At 55.2% G+C, this 22,710-nt stretch overlaps 6 protein-coding genes across 6 annotated transcripts; 3 read left to right on the forward strand and 3 right to left on the reverse strand.

Annotated features, from left to right (window-relative positions):
• Positions 1 to 2,474: 2,474 nt before the first annotated feature.
• On the reverse strand, positions 2,475 to 4,449 carry N657DRAFT_617831 (MFS general substrate transporter). Its single transcript, XM_062790533.1, has 2 exons — positions 3,647 to 4,449; positions 2,475 to 3,489 (listed from the first exon to the last, which is right to left on the reverse strand). Exons 1-2 carry the CDS (start codon positions 4,269 to 4,271, stop codon positions 2,555 to 2,557), a joined length of 1,560 nt encoding a protein of 519 aa, XP_062648324.1. The 5' UTR covers positions 4,272 to 4,449; the 3' UTR covers positions 2,475 to 2,554.
• A 1,909-nt stretch (positions 4,450 to 6,358) lies between these two features.
• Positions 6,359 to 8,309, forward strand: N657DRAFT_617833 (soluble quino protein glucose dehydrogenase). The gene is made up of 4 exons (XM_062790534.1): positions 6,359 to 6,852; positions 6,924 to 7,313; positions 7,386 to 7,741; positions 7,854 to 8,309. Exons 1-4 carry the CDS (start codon positions 6,559 to 6,561, stop codon positions 8,083 to 8,085), a joined length of 1,272 nt encoding a protein of 423 aa, XP_062648325.1. The 5' UTR covers positions 6,359 to 6,558; the 3' UTR covers positions 8,086 to 8,309.
• A 1,605-nt stretch (positions 8,310 to 9,914) lies between these two features.
• On the forward strand, positions 9,915 to 10,568 carry N657DRAFT_395918 (uncharacterized protein). Its single transcript, XM_062787174.1, has one exon. The coding sequence runs from the start codon at positions 10,016 to 10,018 to the stop codon at positions 10,457 to 10,459; it is 444 nt and encodes a 147-aa protein (XP_062648326.1). The 5' UTR covers positions 9,915 to 10,015; the 3' UTR covers positions 10,460 to 10,568.
• A 1,869-nt stretch (positions 10,569 to 12,437) lies between these two features.
• N657DRAFT_644794 (DNA mismatch repair protein Msh6) lies at positions 12,438 to 16,675 on the reverse strand. The gene is made up of 4 exons (XM_062792827.1): positions 16,134 to 16,675; positions 15,914 to 16,082; positions 13,442 to 15,861; positions 12,438 to 13,378 (listed from the first exon to the last, which is right to left on the reverse strand). The coding sequence occupies exons 1-4, from the start codon at positions 16,566 to 16,568 to the stop codon at positions 12,698 to 12,700; spliced, it is 3,705 nt and encodes a 1,234-aa protein (XP_062648327.1). The 5' UTR covers positions 16,569 to 16,675; the 3' UTR covers positions 12,438 to 12,697.
• A 1,315-nt stretch (positions 16,676 to 17,990) lies between these two features.
• N657DRAFT_680518 (uncharacterized protein) lies at positions 17,991 to 20,585 on the forward strand (the record flags this gene model as incomplete). Its single annotated transcript, XM_062796297.1, has 4 exons — positions 17,991 to 18,238; positions 18,317 to 19,444; positions 19,494 to 19,632; positions 19,683 to 20,585. The coding sequence occupies 4 exons, from the start codon at positions 17,991 to 17,993 to the stop codon at positions 20,583 to 20,585; spliced, it is 2,418 nt and encodes an 805-aa protein (XP_062648328.1).
• An 84-nt stretch (positions 20,586 to 20,669) lies between these two features.
• N657DRAFT_655760 (mitochondrial carrier) lies at positions 20,670 to 22,139 on the reverse strand (the record flags this gene model as incomplete). Its single annotated transcript, XM_062794632.1, has 11 exons — positions 20,670 to 20,760; positions 20,813 to 20,898; positions 20,951 to 21,113; positions 21,182 to 21,200; positions 21,254 to 21,267; positions 21,301 to 21,413; positions 21,490 to 21,689; positions 21,773 to 21,840; positions 21,901 to 21,925; positions 21,987 to 22,018; positions 22,099 to 22,139. The coding sequence occupies 11 exons, from the start codon at positions 22,137 to 22,139 to the stop codon at positions 20,670 to 20,672; spliced, it is 852 nt and encodes a 283-aa protein (XP_062648329.1).
• Between the last annotated feature and the right edge of the window lie 571 nt (positions 22,140 to 22,710).

Raw genomic sequence — 22,710 nt, forward strand, 5'->3', positions numbered from 1 at the left:
CTGGTGACGTGGTAGACGCATTACCTAGGCATGCTAGGGTAGAGGGCGAAGACAACCGTGAAGGTGGCGTTGGCCCCCCTCTCCTGCCAACCGACAGACCGACAGCGCTTCCGTTCAATCAGATCAACCGGTCGCAGAAAGGGCTAAAAGGACTTGCATGATGTCTGGACCCGCCGATCTGAAGTTCTCCGCCGGGGATGGATGCACACGACTCCCGTCCTATGGAGGGGTCATCTGAATTTTGAGATAGGGAAATAGACGCTGAATGCGGCAGTGGTTCAAACTGCCGGAGTGCAATGACAGAGCGCAACAGAGGGTGCAATGGCAGGATGCAATGTGAGTGCAATGGGGGTGCAGCGTAGCGTACGGAATACACCAGGCTAGGCGCTGGATCAGGCTGCTGCAGGTGCTGGCGTGGGAATGCTAGTTGAACTGGGAATGCTAGTTGAAATGGGAATGCTAGTTGAACTGGGAATGCTAGTTGCCAGCGCTGTCAAAACTTTTCAGGCTATCATAGCGCTGTAAACCAGCGTTCTCACCCCCTTCAAAACCCCGCTGCTGTATGTACTGTACCTGGAACTCACCAAACATTCAAGATAGTTTCCAACGTCGGGTGTATATGGAACATTGACATTCAACTTCCATGACAAAACCGACGATATGTCAGAAAATCTATACCAAGTCGCCGACTTCCGAGGTCTTACAGCAACCGTGGGCCCCGGTCAGAGCCCTGTTTCGCGGTGCTGGGAAAGTGGACGCGTGACATCGGAATATGACTGGTCGTCTCGCATTTGATATACTTTGGTTGTGGTTAACGGCACTAGCATAAGGTAGAAAAGTGAATGGAGGTGATGCGTGGATGCTCGGCATCGACAGACGAAGTGGTATTAGAGGGAGGCGTGATTCTGGTCTTGATAGAGTATTCCATGTGCAAAGTCAAACTGCTTATGACGGGAGCAGTGACGGCATACGTGTGGAAGTCCACAGCGATCATGGTCTGTAAGGAATGGACCTTGTTTCACAACCCAAATTGGAAACTTCAAAAAGCTCACCGACCAGCTGCCCTCGACGGTCGAAACTGGCGAAGGTGGCCATAGGCTACGAAAGCCACCCAGGTTGATTTTACACGGAATGAACTGATGACATACCCGAAAGCAAGGCGCCATCGACCTGCAGCCGCACCATTGAACCGTTGGCTCTTTGGTGGGCCCGTGGGATATGGTACGTGGGAAACTGATTATAGACCGGTGCTGCAAGGTGCTCACTAGCGTGGTTAGGAGTACGCCTTCGGATGAAGTTGACGGTAACCACTATGGCAGACAGGCTTGGGGGATGTATGTACCCCACTCCACCAAGACTATTGAGATCTAGGGAGTCTGGCGATGACATTGATAAGTTCAAATGTGTAGGGGATGATCTGGCGGAGTCAAAAGCCTAACTTAAGCAAAGATCAAATACTAGAGGTAAGTACAGTACAAACATTTCAGGCATTGACCAAGCAATGCCTATCAGTTGGCACCCGAGCTATTAACCTAGAACAACTCGACTTTCAAAACAAATAATATCACTGATAGCATGCTCGGTTATATCCATGTATGTACAGAACCCCTTCCTCCGTATACCAACCTGGAAGTGGAAGCCTAACTGCTGGATGAAGAGATGTCAGCGAAGGGAGCGCAAAGCGTCGGCATTGGACGATAGAAAGCAAAATATCGTGGCTTATCAGACGATGTCGGCTCATGACATGAGTGTTATTATGTTTCCTCATCATTGAAGGCTCAGACAAGGGAACAGTTTCCTTGCATCATACACGGACTGGTCACTTATGGTTGTAAGAGGATTGAGACTCACTTTACAAAGTATTCGGTGAATGTTTTTTAAAGACGGTTATAGCGCTCTGATCCGAAATAGTGGGAACTACATGTAAACCACGGTCAAACAGTATTGACAATTGACTGGGAGACAGGCAGCCATGAACTGCGGCAAGAGGGGCCTAGGGAAAAAGACGATTGAGAAGAGCAGACATCAAGGCAAAATCAGCATCCCTATATAGATTCTCCTTATTTCCGTTCACCGTGACCTTCACTCACGTCCCTGATCTTAGACCTTATTCTTGGCACCGTCAGTTTTCCCGGCGTTGCTCTCATCGTGAACAAGTATGATTCACTTCTTGGCAACCCACGCGCAGTCCGAAATGCCGCCGACATCGACACCAGCTCTCAGATTTTGTAGATTGCGACTCGCATTTGTCGCATTGATGCTGGATGCGGCCCAGTCTGTCGGCCGTCTTCGTGGTATTATTCCATGGGACAGTCACTATGAATCATTCCGGGTCCGATACGGCCACACCCCGACCCACGCCGCATCCTCCGGCTCGTCAGCACTCAGTTTTTCAACCAAAACAGGAGTCAAGAGAGAGCGTGACCTATACAGCAGCAGTTTACGAATTATCTGTTGTCATGGCCCGCCGCAATTGGCAAATCTACGTCTATTGGCCCTTGCCATCGCTTGACACAGGGCCAGAACTTTGAACTCCTGTCCCAAGCCTGACATCCTAAAAAATGATCCGTGGACTCCAGCCAACGGCCAGCACACGAGCCGCCGTGTAGCATACAAGCGCAACGAAATACGCCACGCCATCGAATATGATCAAGTTCTTCCACCCCTCCTCTGCCGACCCAGAATCCAGAATGGCGCCTCCGATCGGAACGCTGCTGAGGGTGCCGAAGCTTGCCACCATCATGGCGGTCGAGTAGAGCCGGCCATACCGGCGATGATCACACAGCTGCCCCAAGCAGACGGGCACCAGCCCCAGGTTGCTCCCGCTCGCGAATCCAAAAAGCACCGCGTATGTAATCAGCATCGCCTTGGAGGTGCCCGCAGGCAGCCACAGCGCCAGCACCGTGACGAAGCAGAGGGCGATGGTGGCGATGATGACGTTGAATCGCCCGAACCGGTCGGCGAGAAGACCCGGGAGAACACGCCCCACGACCGATCCGGCGTTCAGGTACGACAGAAGCAAGTAACTCTCGGTCGCATCTTGACCGTGGGCGGCGGCGTACGAGACGATGAAGGTGAGCGGCACAAACAGCCCCCACTCCATGAAGAAGATGCCGATCGAAGCAAACGCGAACCGGGCGTCCTTGAACACGCTGAAATCAGGCCAGACCGACTGCACCTTGGACCGGCCATCGCGGCCCTTGGCGGGCGTAAGGCGCGTCTTGATAAAGAGGTTCGAAGGAATGGCCAGGCCAAGCATGATGAGGGCAAGGATGCGGCAGCTCCACGCGAAGCCCACGCTGGGCAGCAGCGCGCGCAGCAGGACGGGGAACACCACGCCGCCGACGCCGCCGGCTGTCGTGGCAATCCCCGTCGCCAGCCCCCTCCGGGCGTTGAAGAAGTGCGCGATCGCGCCGTAGGCCGGACTGTTGAGCAGCGCGCCGCCCAGCCCGCCCATGACTGAGTACGTCAGGATAATCTGGTAATACTCTGGGCATCATGCCACACACAAATCAGCAACCACAATTGATAACCAAGATCCCTCCCCTTTCACATTATCCTCAACTCCCACCCCCGACATAACAAAAAGAGTAAAAACAAAATAAAAAAAAGGTAAGAAAAAAGAAATGCAATGAAATAAACCTACCCTCACACCAACTCAACAACAACAAACTCCCAAAAATCAACCCTCCGCCCACCGCAACAAGCACCCTCGCCCCAAACCGATCAAACACAGGACCTACTTGGATCCCGACGAAAAACACAATGAACAAATACAGGCTAAACACCCAGCCGATTTCAGAGGATGTCTTGTGCGCCAGCTGGTGCGTCACAAAGTACGACTCGAACACGGCCGCCGAGTTGATCAGCCCGAACAAGGACAGCATGGCGCTGAAGGAGCCGAGCACGACGAGCCAGGCTGTGAGGCCGCCTTCGGGGAAGTCGAGGGTTGTGGAGGCTGTTGCTGTCGAGGGGTGGAGGGTTAGGGGGTTCAAGTTTGTGGGGTTGGCTGCTTCGGGGTCGGGGCCGAGGTCGTTCTTTTCGGGGTAGTAGTAGGTCGCGTCGGGGTGGGTGGTGGTGGGTGTGGCATTGTGGATGGGTTGGATGTGATCGGCGGTGGTTTCGGCGGGGACGATTTCGTTGCAGGCGGACGGCGATGGGGTCCTATCTGATGGGGATGGCGGTGGTTTTTCGGTGTCGGAAAGTGAGAGAGTGGTTGTTGAATTGGTGGCGGTATAGCTGCTGTCGCTGTCGCGCTTTGCTGTTGCCATGTTGCTGATTTGAGGTTTGGGGTCTCCGGCAGGTGAATTCGGCGCGCTGCCCGATTCGGGGGCCGATCAAATTGATTAGTGCAGGCGCTCTCCGATCGGAGATGGTCAAGGAAGCAGCCTGATTCTCCCGCCGATAACTTTCACCTTGTGTTCACTCTGGCAAGTGAGATGGGTTGCCCGGAGACTCAAACATTACGGACTAATTATGCGCTGTACCTTATAAGAAAAAGGAAGGATGTCATGTGTCATTGTTTGCTCTGATCCGGCAAGTGAAAAATTCTCCGTGGGTCTCGGCCGGGGCCTTTCTCCACTTCCTTCCGATCCGACACCGCCATACGCCGGCAGCCGCCGCTCCTCTCTAGTGCTTCTGTAACGTCATTAATAGCTTTCGCTGAGATAGGTACTACGCCATAATAACATACTTTTTGATGTGCCCGCATCAATCATCAACACACCTCTCTTCCTCGTTCCTCTCAAGCGCGTCGGAGCGGACTCCTCCATCACAATCACTTCAGAAACAGGGCCCGGGGACCCGTGAACGCCCCGGGCCTCGGCGTCTTCCGTCAATCGAAGCCGACCTGCCAGTGAACTGTTGCCTTTACATTTTCCGACCATGTCTCGGCATAACAGAGTTGGTCGAGGAAAGTCAAGAGGGAGGTATGTTTCGAGCGCATATCGCCGAAGTTCGCTCGATCCTCCCGTGTTACACGGAACCGACCCGGCAAGGAGGGAGGGACTCGAGTCTGCGGTTGGGTCACCTAGCGCCATTCAAGTTTGTGCCAACGTGTTTCAGATCGTAGGTGCTACTGGCCGATCGTGTACAGAACAGCATTGTGAACAACTTGATGATTGTCCAGCCTCTCGGTCCGACCCCACGTTTCGGGATATGTGTTTTGCCCAGAGGTGGACTCGGGTAGGGTGGTGAAGCATTACGCCTAAGGTAAGGTAGCAGGGTAGGGACTCGGTTCGCCACTTCCATTCGCTTCGCTCGCAGTCGGCGGAGTGTGGACGCGACAAGCTTGAGAAACGAATGGCAAGTCCGGGCTACTCTGACTGATGTCTCGTGCGCCGTTGCACATACTGTTTTGTTTGAACTGAAACACGGCAAGGACGGGATACAGGACGATTGTGCTACTACCTTACTCGATTCTCGACTTGGTGTATATGCTCCAGTCAGTGCCAGAGCCTGCAGAACTTTGTCAATCCTACCGCGCCACGGGCCTGTTAGTTAGGTACTTACATCGTAGAGAGCTTAAGCATGACTACTTTCTATTGATAGAATCGTCTCCTCGATCATCCCATTAGACATGATTTCGAAATTTGGCTAGTTGAAGCTAGTTACTGGCCTTTTTCTAGGTTGCAAGCTGTCATGGTCAACGTTTCCTTAGCAGCCTTGTTGTTCTTGTGAATGAAGAACATGGTAATTGGCTGAATGACTAGACGGTGGCAGTGTAACTGCGGAACAGCACAACATGTTGGTAGCCAGTCCTGCATAGTGTACTACGGCCGCTCATGTTCAGGGTGGAGTGCGCGGTTACCACAACAGCTCCACCGCTCACTTCCCTGAGAGGAGACTGGTCGTATATTATAAGTCGTATTTGCCCATTTACTACAGATACATGATTCAATCTGCTTGCCTCCAGTCGACTCCAACGCTCCTCCACTGACATCACCGACCATATAAAAGGCAACGCTAACAGTGGTATATAGAGTGTCGATATTGACGATTGCGTCAAGGGCATCGGGCAGTTAACCAATTATTCAGATAGATTGCAATGAGAACAAGCCGGGCAATTGTGTTCCGGCTCTTTACCGAACACCACTCTCCTTCTTCACTGCCAGCCGGCGCCGATCCGGGTGAATGTAGCAGCATTACCGCCAAGCGAAACCCATATGACAGCCCCCGCTCCTTGGGTTGCTATGACTTATTATCCCTGATTTTGCCTTTCCTATACACGGAACTTGGCAGCGACGCCGGCACTGGAGACCTGGGCTAGGAGCAAGCATCTAAATTGTATGAGCCCGGTAGATGACCCCTGGCCTCCTCTGGCCACAGCATTCGGAGGCTATCATCATAAGAATGAACCCTTCTCGCTCCAACATCTCGGAAGCTGCCGACCCGCTGCTGCCATGTTGTGAAATTTGATTTGTAGACTCCGTTTCGAATAACTACATCATCCGTCTTGCGCTCAGAATCATCAAGAGGAGCCAAATACCTGAACTTCCCCGGCTTCCCGGACAGGGGTTCTAATCTACGCCAGCCCTCGTTTTGCAGTCCTCAGGGGCCATGGGTTATCTCATCACACTCGCGGGCTTCGCGGCCCTAGCCTCCATCTTCGCTCCCGAAGTCGTCGCTCAGTCATGCTCGGGGGTCACTGGCCGATTCCAGCCCAGGATGGGCTCTGGGTACAGATACAGCGTGCTTGCCACTGGTCTCCGCCAGCCCAGACACATTGTTGTGGACTCGGCGGGCAACCTGCTTGTGGCCGAAGGAGGCACTCAGGGGGTCCGACGGCTTGTGTTGCAGGACCAAGGCAACATTGTATGCGTTCAGTCCAACACTCAAATCGTCAGCGGATCGGTAAGCCAAACTCTTTCCCCTGCTCCCATACTTGACGGCCAATTAAAACACGATGTGCTTACCTACCTTAGACAAACCATGGGATCGCCCTCAGCGCCGATGGTAAGACTCTCTTCACCTCCAACCTCGCCAGCGTGACAGCATATTCGTACGATGCCGCCACCGGTCAAGTCGGCCAAGGCCGGCAGATCGTCACGGGCATGTCTTTCCAAGGAACGCACCCGACCCGGGCCATCGCCACGTCCAAATGGAGCCCGGACACCATCCTGGTGGCTCGGGGCTCCGCGAGCAACATCGACACCACCACGACGCAGCAGTCTGCCGCACGCAGCGTGATCAAGGCCTTCAGCATCAGCAAAGGCATGCAGACGGCACACAACTACGCCTCGGGCGGCGAATTGATCGCCTGGGGGCTCCGCAACGTCGTCGGCATGACAGAGGACCCCGTCTATGGCGGATTCGTATGTCTCCCTTTCTCCGTCATCACTATCATATCATCAAGGAGAGAACAACTACTGACTTCAATCTCCAAGTGGTCGGTCGAGAACCAAATGGACGACCTGCGGCTCAACGGGCGCGACATCCACAACGACAACCCGGCCGAGCGGCTGAGCTACCACGGGGTGCTCAACGACACGGCCAACCGCTACAAGGGCCTCAACTATGGCTACCCTTCGTGCGTGCCCGCCTGGGACCCGCAGAATGTGGGCATTAGCGGCCTGCTGGTCGGCAGCCTCTTCAAGCCCGACGGCGTGCCCAACGTCGCCGCCGACGCCTGCGCCAACAACTACATGACGGGCCGCCTGCACTTTCACGCCCACACCGCCCCGCTGGATATTAAGTTCAACAGGAACAGCACCGCGGCGTATATCGCTTTTCACGGCAGCTGGTGCGTCAGGATACCCTTCAACCCCTTACCTTTGGTGGATGCACTCCAGTCAGGGGCCTGGCAGATTCTTGGTAGTGGAAACTTGCTGACCTGGCGTCGTAACGCCAAAAAGGAACCGCAACCCAGCCGACGGCTACCGCGTCATGCGCGTCGACTTCGCCAACGGCCAGCCCGTGCACGCCGTCACCAGCAAGACGGCCCAGATCCCCGTCATGGAGAACGGCAACATCGGCGGCTGCCCCAACAACTGCTTCCGGCCCGTTGGCCTCGACTTTGACCAGAGGGGCAGGTTGTTTGTGTCGAGCGATACGTCGGGCGAGATTTATGTCATTTATGGTGCGTAAGGTAACTTGGACTGTGAAAGGGGTGGTTGTTGTTCAAGTTGTCAGACTTGGGATGGATTACCCATGTGGTTCGGTTGAAGCTCCTGTTGACAGTGACGTCTTGGTGTTTTGTACATCCGTAGACGTGTGAATAGCAGGGCGCACTGTATCGAGGAATCTGTACAAGCCAAATGCCGGAGGAGTGAAAATACTGGAGACTAGTAACATGACAATGCGGAATGGCTGCACTAGTGATATGTCACTAAACAGGGAGCACTGAGGTGTACATCGGTTGTTCTGCTCAGCCTGGTTTGAATAATAGCTTGGAGCTGCGTGCCTAGCCGCTGTCATCGCAGCCACGAGTCAAACATTGTGTACGCTATTAGGCAAGACCACATGCATCATTTCCTCGCCATTGAGTTGTACTCGGCAGCAAAGTAAGGGGTTGACGTTGGCCTGTGACTTGACACTTAGGTTGGCTAAGCACCTCAGACAAAAGGAGCATTAGACATGCAGGAACACGATCGTAGGACGTTGCATGGCCACAAGACCTTGCTGGACACCTAGTGTTCAGTGGCCTCTTTCACGTCAGGGTGTGATGGCACCTTCGCTCGTCCGATTCCTACTTCACGTGCTGTCCAACTTGGCGCTTCGTTACTGGCTGACAATGGCGCGCATTCAACGACGACCACCAACTCATGTTACAGCGCTCAGTTTGGCGTGGCTCCTTTTGACATTTGGCTCACGTGGTCTTGATGTTGTCATAGCAAATGAACACTTCACCAGCTTGCTCACGCCTGAATCTATCTATTCAAGCAAGGATCGAGGTGAATATAAGTGCACCTGGTAAGCCTCCTTCAGCGTTCTTGGGTACATCCCTTCTTCCACACACCAAACCATGCAAAGCACTAACCTAACGCCTAATTCAAGTTCCTTAAAATCCCAACGCCACATAGCACCAAGGATCAACCAACACACGGGACTGCTTGGACACGGGACTGCTTGGACACGGGACTGCTTGGACACGGGACTGCTTGGACACGGGACTGCTTGCACACGTCACTACCAGACCACCTATAGTATGGTTTCCCTCCCAGTCTTAGATCTTGCCTCAATCTATCAACCCCCTGGGAGCTTACCAAGCATCATCACCAATTAGCAACATTAATCCCAGCGCACGGAGAACGATAGAAAAAATGCCATCATCATCGTCCAGCACCAAGGTTCCCCAGATCTCCGTGAGCCCCCCGTCCAAGGAGGGCAATGACAGCAGCAAGTTCAGCTCGAGCGGGAGCACCAGCACAGCTGCCAAGGACAAAAACCTGCTTGGTGTCGCCAAGACAATTACCAGCGATGGCGGAAAGGCAACGAGGAAGTAACTGGTTAGGTTTAGATTCAATGGCTTGATGGAAAGCCACATAGGTAGGGGTGAGAAGGGGAAGTTTATCAGCGGTACGCGACAAGTAATTCCGTGCCTCATGCGAAGTTAAGGTGGTTCTGCTCCTATAGCTTACGTGGTTGAACTCAACTTCAGATATACAGACCATAGGTCCATATTCCTACTCTTCAAGCATTGACTTACTCTAGTTAGATATGGATCGTCTTCTTTAATCGTGCAGGCACGGGAAATCCCCGGTTAGCCCTGGGGTCTCGCTGGATTTCGAGCTGCCGCCGCACCAATCACCCATGCAGGGAGTGGAAGCCCCCAGCTGCAGCGAGACCTTTCCCAGCTAGGGTCCAACCCCCACGGTTGAATCAATCATCCGCCAGTTCCGGTTTCGCCCTGGGGCTTGGGTCGTACTCCGTACCTTTTTACAACTCCATTCTCCCAATCAGCCTCAGGAAGCCGAGCTCAAATGCCTTGCGAGCTGCGCCTTTGTATCCGGCACCAATCGACTCCCCCAGTCCCTTGGCATGATCAGGGTGGTAGAGTACTTTCATCTCGTCTTCAATGGCGGCCTCTTGCGCTCTCGCCTCATCGGCCCCTACCGAGATTCTCGTCCGCATCTTCCAGTACTGTGACTCCTTGGCCGACTTGCGGGCCTTTTTTTCTTTTCTTTCTTTTCTTTGCTTTTTTTTCTTTTTTTCTTTCTTTCTTTTTTTTTTGGCATGCCGCCATCTCCATGCTGTCTGGGTCGCCAATTGCCCCAGCATCATTTGGCACGTGGCCCCCAAAGTCATTCCCCCGTTTGACCGGGCCTTGATAGCGGATACGTTTTGTGCTGAGGTAAGACTCTATATCCAACTTAGTAGTATGGTGGTGCAGATGCGGGCGATGCCCTCGTCCATGACGCTCATCGGGATGGTCGCCTCCCCTCGGAGATTCCGCTCCATGGCATTGCTTGCACGGCTCAGAGGCCCAGTGTCTCAGAGTTCAGGGCCATCCTCGACCTGAATCATCTAGTCCGATGTGTCACGGTCCGATACTGTCAAGTCAAGCTCCCCAAGGATTACGCCCAACGTACCAAGGCCTATGAGAGATGGCCTCTCGACAGGGCGCCACCGTCACCCTTCGATATGCGAGGAAACTCAAGGAATGCCTGTCTGGAGAGAGCGCATCTACACGCCTGCCTATACGATCTTCCTCATGCGGCCCGTGTTCTCCCGTGCCTATCACCAGCCATTCCACCTGGACACTGCCTGTACCCTGATGAGGGAGCGGACTCGTATCAGTGCCGTTGGGTGCTTGTCGACCTTATGCGTAAGGCTTCTCTCGGCCACTGCCTTGTCGCATATCTCGGAATCGAGGAGGAGGAGCGCGATTACATGCGCCGATTCCCTCCCTCCGATCTCAACGGCGAACCTGGGGGTCAGAAACAAGATACTCGGCCCGTTCATTGAGTGGTTTATTCAATCAGCCCTCCTGCAGTACCGTACTAAAGTACCACTACCATCTTGGGATGTGTGTGCGTGATGATATAAGGCGGCGATGGCCGAGGCGTCAGCACAAGACATGGACATTAGCCCTCCGGGCTGGGCTTGGATGGATTGGGCCCGAGTCTGGACTAATGTCTTAGTGGTTTACAGGATGATCTCCTACCGAAGGCGAACATCTCTTTTAACTAACCATACAGTCAATCCACATGTTCGAGTTTATTCTAAGCTGCATTATCAACTCGGATGGCTGACGACGGCCTCGACGACCCAAGGCTCACAGCATTAATAGTAGTCCATTCTCCGGCAAGCCGAGAACCGTCAAAGTCGTCCTCTTTGGCGTCTTTCAAGCAGAAGAGACATTCTGATGCCGGACAATGTGATGGAGTCAGCTGAGCAGCAGCTCCTTACACACACCCCACGTCCCTCTCACGCGGAAGCTCCCGTGGACCAAGTAAATGGATATTTCACGGCTCCGATATTGGACATTCCCCTTGTGTTAGAGGATCTGTATATGCGATCCGGCATTCCCAACTGCAATCATGGTTGCAACACACCCCCTCGGCCCCTTCAGCTCTTCACTTTCCTGCTCACACATCATTTCAATCTCGAGTTCCACCCCCGTGTATTTTCAACGTCTTGAAGGGGCATTCGGAACTACCACTTCTTCAAAAGCCGGGGCACCGTCTTCGCTAATGGGCCCGAGGACGTACCAGGCGGGGAATGGTTTGATTACACCAGCGGTACGGAGTTCCTTGTCGACTGCCGACCTCCTGCCCTTTCAACCTTCAACAGAAGGGACGGGCAATTCGTGTTTCCCCGGAACTGGGACCCGGATAACGCCGACATGTGTTAATAGCCAGGGCAGGTAGACAAAACACAACTGGGTGGAATTCTTATCGTGACCAATCCTTCCTTGCTCACGAGGTTGTGCTCTGGTCAGGTACCTTAGGAAGTATGGCCACTGACACTCCTGAAATAGCAACAAAATCTCACTTCGCAGACACGCCTCTCCCGAGATCCTGCACACTTTCATTTATGAAGAGAGGCATGAGATCGCTTGGCTGGCTTTCGGTGTTTGCCATGTCCGAGACAGACCTTCGGGCGGCGGCGAAGGGGCACCGCCCGAGACTAAGTGGCAGAAACGGTGCGACTGCGGTATTATTCAAAGAAGGAGGCCATCGCTGAACGTCTGAGTTGATATACTGGATTGACAGCAATTTGGTCACAATGGACCGGTGAGAAACAAGGAGGTTTCTAATCTGGGTGGCCAGTCGATGGATGCTGGGAGATCATGGCCCCAAACACATCAAGCCCAGATGCCTTCTAGAGGCAGATGTACTGCAGGTATGCTGTAGTGTCCACTAGGACAGAATGTGGTTGGGGTTAAGACATTGGTTTTGTCATGCTCAACATTGGATACTACCACTCTTTCAACAGACTTGGCTTGCATCATCACGGCCTTGGGGCAGCGTATCAGCGTTTGCGCTCCATTTGTCGTCTTGATTGAGGTACAGTTCCATTAACAGGTATTGAACCCACAAGTTGTACCCATATCAAGCCCGCAACAACCACCTACAAAGCAAGACGACCACTGACTACACCCCACGTCCTGAACACCATGGCCCCGCTACTACTCATGTGAAGGAAGCCAAGTCTCAAGCGAAACAGTGCACTATAGCAACAACCCGACCAACGGCGTCAACAAGCACTCTCAGCCGGCACCGAGCTCTTCATATTAATAGCCTCCATCATCCCCTCAAAGCGCCTCAATAGCCCTCAACAGCACCTCAACCCCTCTCTCCTCCACCTCGCCCTCCCAACCACTCCTCAGCAATCTCGCCACATCACTCAACACCCCAAGCGGGATATAACACCCCTCCTTCGCCCGTTCCAAACTCTCCTTCAGTCGACTCGTATGCTCCCATTCCTTCGCCGCCACCTCGGCTCTCTCAATCACCCTCCCCGGGATCCCACACATGGCCGCGCAATGCATACCAAACGACCCCTCGGCGACGCCGTCCTCGAGCCGATACAAGAACGTGACCCTCCTCTGCGCCTCATCAACCTCGATCTGCATGCGCCGCGCCCTGACCTCCGGGTGGTGCGCAAACTCAGCCGCCAGACTGTGGTAGTGCGTGGCGAAGAAGCCGACGCAGCCAATGTGCGACGCGACGTGGTGCAGGACGGCCTGGGCAACTGCGACGCCGTCGTACGACGACGTGCCGCGGCCAAGCTCGTCGAGAATGACGAGCGAGCGGGGGGTGGCTTCGGCGAGTATCTTTTTCGTCTCGGAGAGCTCCACAAAAAAGGTGCTCTGCGCCGCAAAGATGTTGTCGTTTGCCCCCAGCCGTGACATGATGCGGTCGATCGGGGTGAGAACCGCTGATGAGGCTGGGACATAGCAGCCTATCTGGGCCATTATTACCGCGATGCACGACTGGAGAGGGTATGTTAGTCATGATGGCGTTATTACTGGATGGGGATGCGGTTTGGAGCTTACCATGCGGAGGATGGTTGACTTTCCGGCTGCGTTGGCGCCCGTGAGAAGGTTGATCTTGGCTTCGTCGCCGCCGAGCTTGATGTCGTTGGGGATGAAGTCGGCGACGGTGTTCATCATGCAGGGGTGGCGGAGCTCCTTGAACTCGACCACGCTCCGCTCGTCATCGACAAACACGGGTCGGCAGCTGGGGACGCCCAGGGCGGATGACGACTTTGCCAGGCTGATCAGGCAGTCCAGCTGGGCGATGATGCGGATCGCCTGCAGCCAGACCTCATAGTCGACGTCGAAGCGCTTGAAGAAGCGCGACGCCACTTCCTTCACAATCTGGGAGTGCGTCTCCTCGGCTTCCTGCAGCTCGCGTACGAGGTCTTCCAGCTCCCTGTAGTAGTACCGTTTCACGGCCGAGGTGGCGGACATCTGGCGCCAGCTCGAAGGAACCTTGACAGACTTTGGGACCTCAATCTGGTAGATCTCCTTGCCGACATCCGTGAATTTGACCGTCTTGCACCGGAGAGCCGTCTTTTGCCTGTCGAGCAGCGCGTGGAGTTCCTCCTTGATCCGCTCAATCTCGTCCTGGCTGCTGTCAAAGTCCTCCTCAATGCCCCTCTCGGGAATCAGGATCTTGCCATCCCGAGCCTTCGTCCTGTCGAAGGCAGTCTCCCAGTAGCCCAGGATCCCTTTGAGATCGGGCATCGCCGCAATGAGCCTGTCGACCAAGCCGTTGCCGCCCCTAAATGCACTCAAAAGGCCCATAGTGTAGTCAATCTGCTCGAACCCTTCGAGAACCCGGACGAAATCCTCGGGCCTGCAAGCTCCGGCGTGGATGCGAGACAGGAGTCTCTCGAGGTCGGGCATCTTTGCCATCTGAGACGAGAACTGCTGCACAATGCTTCGGTCTGCATTCAGCATGTCGACCGCATCGAGCCGCTCATTGATCTTTTGGATGTTACATAGAGGATGGCAGACCCACTGCCGGAAGAGTCTCTTGCCGAAAGGCGTGATGCACCTGTTGAGGAGATTGAACAGAGTGCCCTCGGGACCGCCGTTGACCGTGTTGGCAAAGATCTCCAAGTTGATCAGGCTCTGGCCGTCCAGGATAAGGGTACCATTCCGGTGAATGGGATGGTACCAGTCAAAGTTGCCCTGTGACAGCAAATTCTGGTCGAGTTTCAAGATGCGGAGGTAGTAAGTCAGGCCTCCGAGAGCTGATATTGCCAAATCTTTGTTTTTCGCCTCGCTGAGCTTCTTGGGCCACGTTTCCTCCTTGTCCTCGTCCTCGTCCGAGGTAAAATAAGCGCTACAGTCCAGCTCACGTCTGGCGTGATCGGCGTCCCAGAACTCGGATCCCGGTTTAAGGTAATTCCAGATGGTAGTTGGCCCAGTGTTGTTCTTGAGAATGCGCAGCGCTTTCGTGGATAGGCGGGACTTCTCCAGGACCAGCTCCCTGGGAGATATCTGGGCGACAAAGGTCTCAAACTTGGTCAAGTCGACGTCGTCCTCAAACTCGGAGAGGAAAAACTGGCCAGTGGCAGCATCAACAAACGCAATGCCGAAGGCTGGCTTGTCGTCGACCATGGACTCCTTGATGGCAGCACAGTACGTGGCCATGTCGTCCTGAAGCATGCTGCCATCCACGAGCGTGCCGCCAGTGAGGATGCACGTAAGCTCTCTGCGGATGATCTTGTCGGCCTTCTTGTCGGCCTTTTTGGCGTTGGACTCGCGCTCGCGCATCTCCTTGCCCAGGGCCGACTCCATCTGGTCGACCCGCGCTACCTTGTAGCCCTTGGCCACGAATTGATTGACCCACATGTCCAGGGAGCTCTCGGGGACGCCAACCATGCGCATATTGACGCGGTCTGTGAGCTTGAGGTCGAACAGCTGGTGCCCGATGGTCGCGTCGTTCTCGTAGAGCTCGTAGAATTTGCCTTTTTTGAAGAAGACGATGGTATCCCATAGATTCTTCTTGATATCCCAGTACTGCTTCTCAAACGGCGAGAAGTTCTTCTCGGCAAGTGGGGGAATATAGATGGACGTTGGGTCGAAATCGGGGTGGCCAGGAGGGTTCTTGCTGCCGTCCAGAATGTTGGCTAGCCACGGGTATCGCTCTTCAGGCTCCTTTGTGTGTGGCTTGGGTTTCGGTTTCGGGCCTGTTGACTTTGGTGTAGGAAGGGAAACTCGGGCCGCCGGCTCGCTGGGCTGGACATTTTCCGGGTCGTACTTCCACTTCTGTGCAGTTGAAGTTGAAGGGGGTATATCCTCCATATCCGCGTCACCGTCTGCTGGAGGTGAACGTGGATCCGGCGAGGAAGAGCGATTGAGCTTTTTGCGCGGGGCTGTGGGCTTGGTTGCCGGTCGCTTCCTCTTCTTTGACCTAGACGGGACGTCAGAGTCGTCGGAGACCACGAAGTCTGCGAGGTCGTCTGATGCACGTCGTCAGCCAAGGGCATGTGGGACATGGTCAGAGAAGCGTACCATCGTCATCCTCTATGTCGTTAGGCTCAGCCTGATATGCGTTCTCTTCGTCCTCATCCAGAACTGCAGCGCGGGAGCGGCGTTGTTTGGTCCGCCTCGCCTTCATCGTCGCGAGGACGCCATCATCGTCCTCGTCGGAGGTTTCAGCATAGTTGATGGCTTTCTTGGCCTATGAAAAGATGTTAGATGGTAAGCGTGGCAACAACACCGAAAACCATACCTTCCGGGACGGACTGCTGTGCAAGCCTGCCTTTGGGCCGACGGTCGCCTTCTGCACAATCTTAGCAGGAGTGGTGGGCGAAGTGACATGGATGCCGGTCACCTTCAGCGTGCCCGTGCTCCTGTTCTCTTGGGAGCTTGATGGTTCGATGGCGTCGCTGCTGGGGACCGGAGTGACATTGGTTGGGCGTCTCTGGACCAGCATCGAGTTGGCCCGAGTCGTCTCCTTCAGGCATTGGGGCGACGAGTCCCTCTTGTCCGTCGTGGATATCGGCTTGGTGGATGGCGTGGGACTGGCCCCGTTCGTGGCTTCGGCCGCGCCTTTCCTAGAGAAGAACCCGAGAATACTCTGCTGCTTGCCCGTCGAGGGTGCCTTTTTAGCCGTAGACGGCGTTTTCGCCGGCGTCCGCGCAGTAGCGGCTAGTTTCTCCCCCATTTCAATTGCTCAACTTTTATAAGACACCAATTCGCGTAAATGATAACGACAACGAGCGAAGAGGCGAAGATGGGGAGGCGGTGGTGTGGGCGACCACTTCTGTCAGGACTCGATGCTTGGGAAGTTTGATCGGAACACGCGAAGAAACGCGGTGGAAGGCGCGTTCAACAGCTTGAGCTTCAGGGATGCAACGGCACGCAAGGGGCGGGACCCACATGCCGTAAGAGGCCCCACTCGCTCTTGCGGTAGAGTGATTCTCTGAGTTGAATCTTGCGGAGTAGGAGTTACTCCCAGTTCACCGCAACACTGCTCCGCACGGAGGTATGGAAACTGGAAACAACCTTCAACCTGTGTGGTCAAGGAGGCCGCTGCGCGTGCTTGGTGTGTCCAAGATGGTACGACGGATTCGATACCTTCAAGATCCATCATTCCGAGCACCGATATTACCCAGATACTTGAAAACACCATGCTCTCTGTAATCCCGGACGAAGCTCTTTACATTCGCTGCCTCACCATCCTCCTGCTCGGACCAATGCCACAGGTATAGGCCCGGTAAGTCAACGATCGTCAAAATGGTGCGGGCGTGTACACTACCCATCAATAAAGGAGAGGAAAAAGGGAGTGAATAATTGGCATCTGGGAAGAGTCAGAAAACCTCAAGAGGTTGCCCAGATCTAATCGATGTTTACTGTTGCCAGAATTGGTGTCTGCCTCTCTAGTTGTAAGTGCCCTACAACGGAGCGAGGCCTCAGGGAAACGATGAGGGCAGGGGGTGCTCTGCTCCGTGATTTCCTCCGCGAACCAAGCCACGACGAGCTTGAGCGTGTCGAGGCCCGGTGCATACTCCGTACATAGCAGATATCTTGGTTACCAGGCAGGCAGTAACTCCACCAGGTTGCCTGAGACAGCCCAGTCATAAATATCCAAGGTGTGGCCAAGGCGGGAGCAACTGATAGGCTCGCGGTCAAAACGGGTAAATCCTCAACGGGCGGCGAACCTGGAAGTATGGAAGTATGGAATGCAACGTTCGTCGAAGCGGAGCTTGTGATGCCGGTGTAGAGTTGAACCTCTTAATCAAAACTTCGTGGAGTGCCCGAGTCGGCCGCAGGGCAGCGGCCAGTCATTGTTTCAGGGTCCCGTTGCTTGCTGGTTTTCTAAGGTATCGGAAATTTGTCGTGTCTTGAGGCAGTCAGCCAGTCGACACTGAACTGAGGTGGGCTGCTTCAGCTGCATGCCAGCGCCTGTCAGCTGCCGACCGTCTACCATCGGTTTCCCCAATTTCCCCAACTGCCGTGGACGGTTTCCTTCCAGGTTGTTCAGCGGCTCGGTCTTGCGCCGCCACTCCCCGCAACACGACAGAAGCAAAAGCCGGGGGGACCTGAACGGCCGAAAGCCACATCGGTTGTGTCTGCGCTTGCGCAAATGGATGCCGACCAGATGGATCGGTCGGACAGTGTCGTCGTTGCCGCCCCGGCGACGGATGGCAGTCGCGACTCGCCCAAGGACCAGAACAGCCGCAGGGCTGCCGCCTGTCTTGTGTGCCGTCGGTCCAAGATCAAGTGCGAGAAGGGCCGCCGCCAGAACGACGACCGCTGCCATCGCTGCGTCCAATTGGGCGTCCAGTGCGTGCGACCGGACTTCCACGTAGGACGCCGGAAGGGCGTCAAAAAGTACAGACAGGCTTGCATCCTTTTTCTGCTACCAATTCACACGCATTGTATTGTACACAGCTGCTAACCCGATTGCAGCAAGCGCACAGGGTTGGAGAAGGCGTTGCATCAGGTGGAGCAGGCTCTGCGACGGAGTGCATCGGGCACCGAGGCGGCCAAGATCGTCTCAGATCTCAAGTCTCTCCTCGGCCCCGGACCGCATGGGTCATGGTCGCTCATCACTAACAGCCACGACCAAACTGGAGGCGCGACCGTAGAACCACGCCGGGCCTCCAAGCAGAGCGACATCTTGCTCCCCGACGCCTCCTCAGACGCCGGCGACAGCTCTGCCTCAGACCAAGACGCCATGAGCGTGCCGCAGGAATCCACCCCTTCGCAGGACCATGTTGGCGAGGAGAGCCTTGCTGTCGACGACGCCGAGAACCCCCTCCAGCTTCTCGCCCGGGCCTCGGATCTGCATGTCTCGCCCAAGTCAGGGGCCGACCACGTGGCGGCCGAAGCCCTGTCTCACCCCCTGACGCGGCAGAGCAAACAGAGCGACAAGATCTCCGAGGTCGAAAAGTTCTTCAAGCTGAGCCAGTTCAGCCTCGACACGGGCCCGGACCTGGACCCAATCAACCTCGGCCTGCTCACGGTCGAAGAAGCAGACACGCTCTTCAACTTTTTTCATCAAAACCTCGCCCACACCCGCTGGGGCCTCGACCCGGCCCTCTACACAGCCGCCTTCACCCGGTCCCGATCCGCTTTCCTGTTCACCTCCATCGCCGCCGCCGCCGCCCTCTTTGTGCCCTCCGTCGGGGCCCTGTCACGGCGCCTCTCAAATCACTGCAAGACGCTCGTCAACCGCATCATTCTCGACCGCTACCGTTCCGTCGAGATCGTCCTCGCCTTCATGGTCAATGTTCCCTGGATGTTTCCCGGCAAGCACAGCACCGACGACGAAACCTGCTGGTATGTGTCGATGGCGACCACCATGGCGCTGGACCTGTCGCTGCACAAGATCTTGGTCCCGGTGGCCTCGCTACGGGAAGGTCCTGGCGGGCGAGGAGGGAGTTTTGGGGGAATCGCCAGGGCAGATTGCATCGATCCCAAGGTCGCCTTGGCCCTGGACGGGTTTGGGGATGTGGATCCGAATTCCGAGTTTGGGCTGAGGTTGTTGAGGAGGCGGGAGAGGTGCTGGATTGCCTTGTTTGTGCTGGAGCGGGGGTGAGTCTTCAACGGCGAGACTCAGGTAGCGCCTCGCTGACGAGTTTAGGATGTGCCTGGCGAGAGGCCGCTGCTACACGGTGCCTGTTACCCCTATTCTGAGGGGCTGTGATCAGTGGCATTTGTCGAACATTGCGGATACCATGGACGGGCATCTGGTGTCTATGGCGGTCTTGCGGAGGGATTTGGTAGGTCCAAGGGCCGGATGAAGCCATGGGATGAAAGCTAACCTGTACAGGACGAGCTATTCTCCTCCATCCGGACGGTTTGCGATGAATCACGGGACGGCAGGGTTGACGGCGCCATGGTTGCTCGGTCAATCCAGATGATTGTGGAAAAGTTCTTCGACGAATGGCACGCCAAATGGGGCATCTCCATTGGTAGCGGGCCCCAGCATCGACTTCCACCCTATGTGCAAATCCTGGTCACACACACTCGCTTGTCCATCTACAGCACAGTCATTAACCACCCGACGGCCCCGACCGAAGTGCGCCACTTCTTCCACGCAGCCGGGCTATCATCGGCGCTCAACGTCATGCGGGTGGCCATCCAGGGTGAAGGGCAGCTGTCCAGCATGCCCAACAATACTGCCATCATGATATCGTTTGCAGCTTGCTTCGCGCTGCGACTTAGTGGCCAGTTTGCGGGCAACTCAAATCTAGCACCCAGCGTCCGGACACTGATTGAGGAAACAGCCGAGGTCCTGGAGCGGATTGGCTCAACCACGCAACACCGGAACGGCATGTCGACATTGTATGGCAAATATCTTAAGTACATCGTCAAGAAAGCGGCAGCCGCCGGTCCTGTCCCGGCCGAGACAGCTGCGAGGCCGCGTGCAGGGACACAGCCAGAGCTTCTCCCGCAACACCATGCAGCGGCGGCATATGCCCGGGGGCACAACACTCGCGCTAGCTTCAGCGTGGTTGACGCGATGCACCCTAGCCCACCTGTCTCGGGTTTTCTGGAACCGCCTCCATGGTCTGAGCCGATTCAGTTCTCGTCCATGTCGGACGACCAGATTGTCGAGGCACTCAGCAGGGTCAACAACGAATTCGACCCCGCTCTCAGCATGTACCCATGGGACGATGCCGGTGCCCTGGACTGGCTCAATTGGTCTAATCTACCCGACTTTGGGACGTGACTCGACTAAGACCTAGTCTACGTCACGAGCTTAAGGGTCACCAGACGGTTCTTGCGGACACAGACTGTTATTCTTCATATAAGATCAAGCCGTTGCGCGAGCCGGAGCGGTGCTGGTTGGGTTGACCAACTCTTGCAGCTTCTCCATAATGATGAACGTCAAGACAGTGTGCGGCCTGTCCAGTCGTCAGTGGAGTTTCAGGATCTGGAGGGCTTGCGGCGCCATACGTCAATCTTAACCAAGCAGGAGTCCACCCCTTCATGAGAAAAATAGGGCCTTCGAGACTCAAACCTTCCCTGACGACTTGCATCACCTAAACGTCGATTAGACCCGACCCAGTATCGAGAGCCTGTTAACTATTTTACCGTGGACCCTTTGGCAGCACTTTGGATCCTGCTCTTGAGCACATCAGCCGGGGCACATGCCGTCGTGGCCACCGTGCCTGCAAAAAGCGAGGCAAGCGCATGTGTGCGAATATCATCTTGCAGCTGAGTTCGCGAGAGGATGACTCGTTTAGCGGCCGTATATCTGTCCCTCTCAGGTCAGCGCCGGGTCGAACTCAGGCCAGCTGAATTTGTAAACATGGGGACGCTTACGGGGCGATTTGGGAGACGTCTTTTCATTGCTGGTGAGTTTTCAGTCCTGAGCAAAGAGCAAAAGGAGCTTACTCATGAGCACGCTCCTGACAATATTCGCAGACAATCACCTGCCCAACACCCTGACGCCCTCCTCCTTGCTGATACGGTATAATCCGGTCACGGCGTCTGAGTACTGGAACCGCTCGGCGCTCGGCTTAGCCGCATCGGCGCACATGCGGACAAGGATGACCTGTCACTCTCGTCAGGTCAGGAGCTTCTTCGGCTGAGATGTGTGGCTACGGTAATCTTGTTAAGTGTGGTGGTACCTCAGTGGGGTTACCGATCATACCCGCCAACCCTCCTGCGACGCCAGCGCAGACGATTGTCGATGCGGTGGAGAGTTTGGCGGTTTCTGACCGCTGCTGTAGCTGTCGGGAGAGGATGCTGTACAGACCGAAACGGGCTGTCGAGTACGTGGACTGTCGGAGAATGGATGCGGTGAGGCCGGACCAGAGTGAGAAGATACCTGTGCCAAGGCAAGATGTGTAAATTGGCAAAGGGTTTCGGGGGGGGAAAGAGGGGGTCGACAACTGGTCAGGGTTAACTAACCATCCCTGAGGGCGAACCTGTAAAGGGTCGAGAGCATGGGAGAACGTGTTTGGAGGACTTGCATCCGGCTAGTGGCCGCGGCACATCAGTTGTTGGCTAAAAGACATCTTTGGAAAAGGTTGGCCTACTACTTTGTGAGATCTAGGGGATGGGCTGGGCGGGTATGTTAGGAAGACGTGTGGTCTAGTTGATGCCCGAATCATGGTTGACGTACTAAAGCATACTGCCATGGAGGCTGCAGCTCCCCTGCAGGGTTGTGTATAGTTGTCAGGAAATCATTCGAAGCATGAAAGCACATCAAGTCCAGACTGAGGCAGAGAACTCACCCGAGCCAAAATGGCTGCTTGGATGCCTTCTTCCCTGCCATTGCTCTTCTCTGGCCAAGCTCTCTCAGGGAACCGCTGCACGCAAGATTCGCTCGGCACGGGAGGCTACCTCAGTCCATCTCCCAACGGGAAGCTGGGGTACATATGCGCTCACGTTGGAAATATATTGCACAGCTGCCAGACTCCTGGGATAACTTACGGATAATGAGTCTCCCTGAAGGACGAGCCCGCGCCTTGATCTGCAAACCCCAACGTTTTGCTCCGACGCCCAAGGCACACAATATACGCCCGGTCAGCTACGCGGAGCCCAACGGGGCGGGCCGGTATAACCGTTCTTTCACTCGCCTGCAGCTATGAGGAGGATTTGTGGTTGGAGTATCCCTGACTGAACTGTGTCATCACAGCGCCTACCCTCGGCTACTTTATCCGATGCACATGATAAACCCCAGCTGTTCTCAAGCCGGTGCATTGGCAGTATAGCGCTTGTCTTACATACTTTCGCTTCGTCCACGATGTGTTTCTGTCATGCACGGAAGTACGCGCCATGGAACGATACAACAACAATGTCAAGATTCCGAGTGTCCACCCTCGACGTTTAACGCCGGGTCGTCC

Source organism: Parathielavia appendiculata, assembly GCF_033297405.1.
Source record: "Parathielavia appendiculata strain CBS 731.68 unplaced genomic scaffold N657scaffold_5, whole genome shotgun sequence".
NCBI lineage: Eukaryota > Fungi > Ascomycota > Sordariomycetes > Sordariales > Chaetomiaceae > Parathielavia > Parathielavia appendiculata.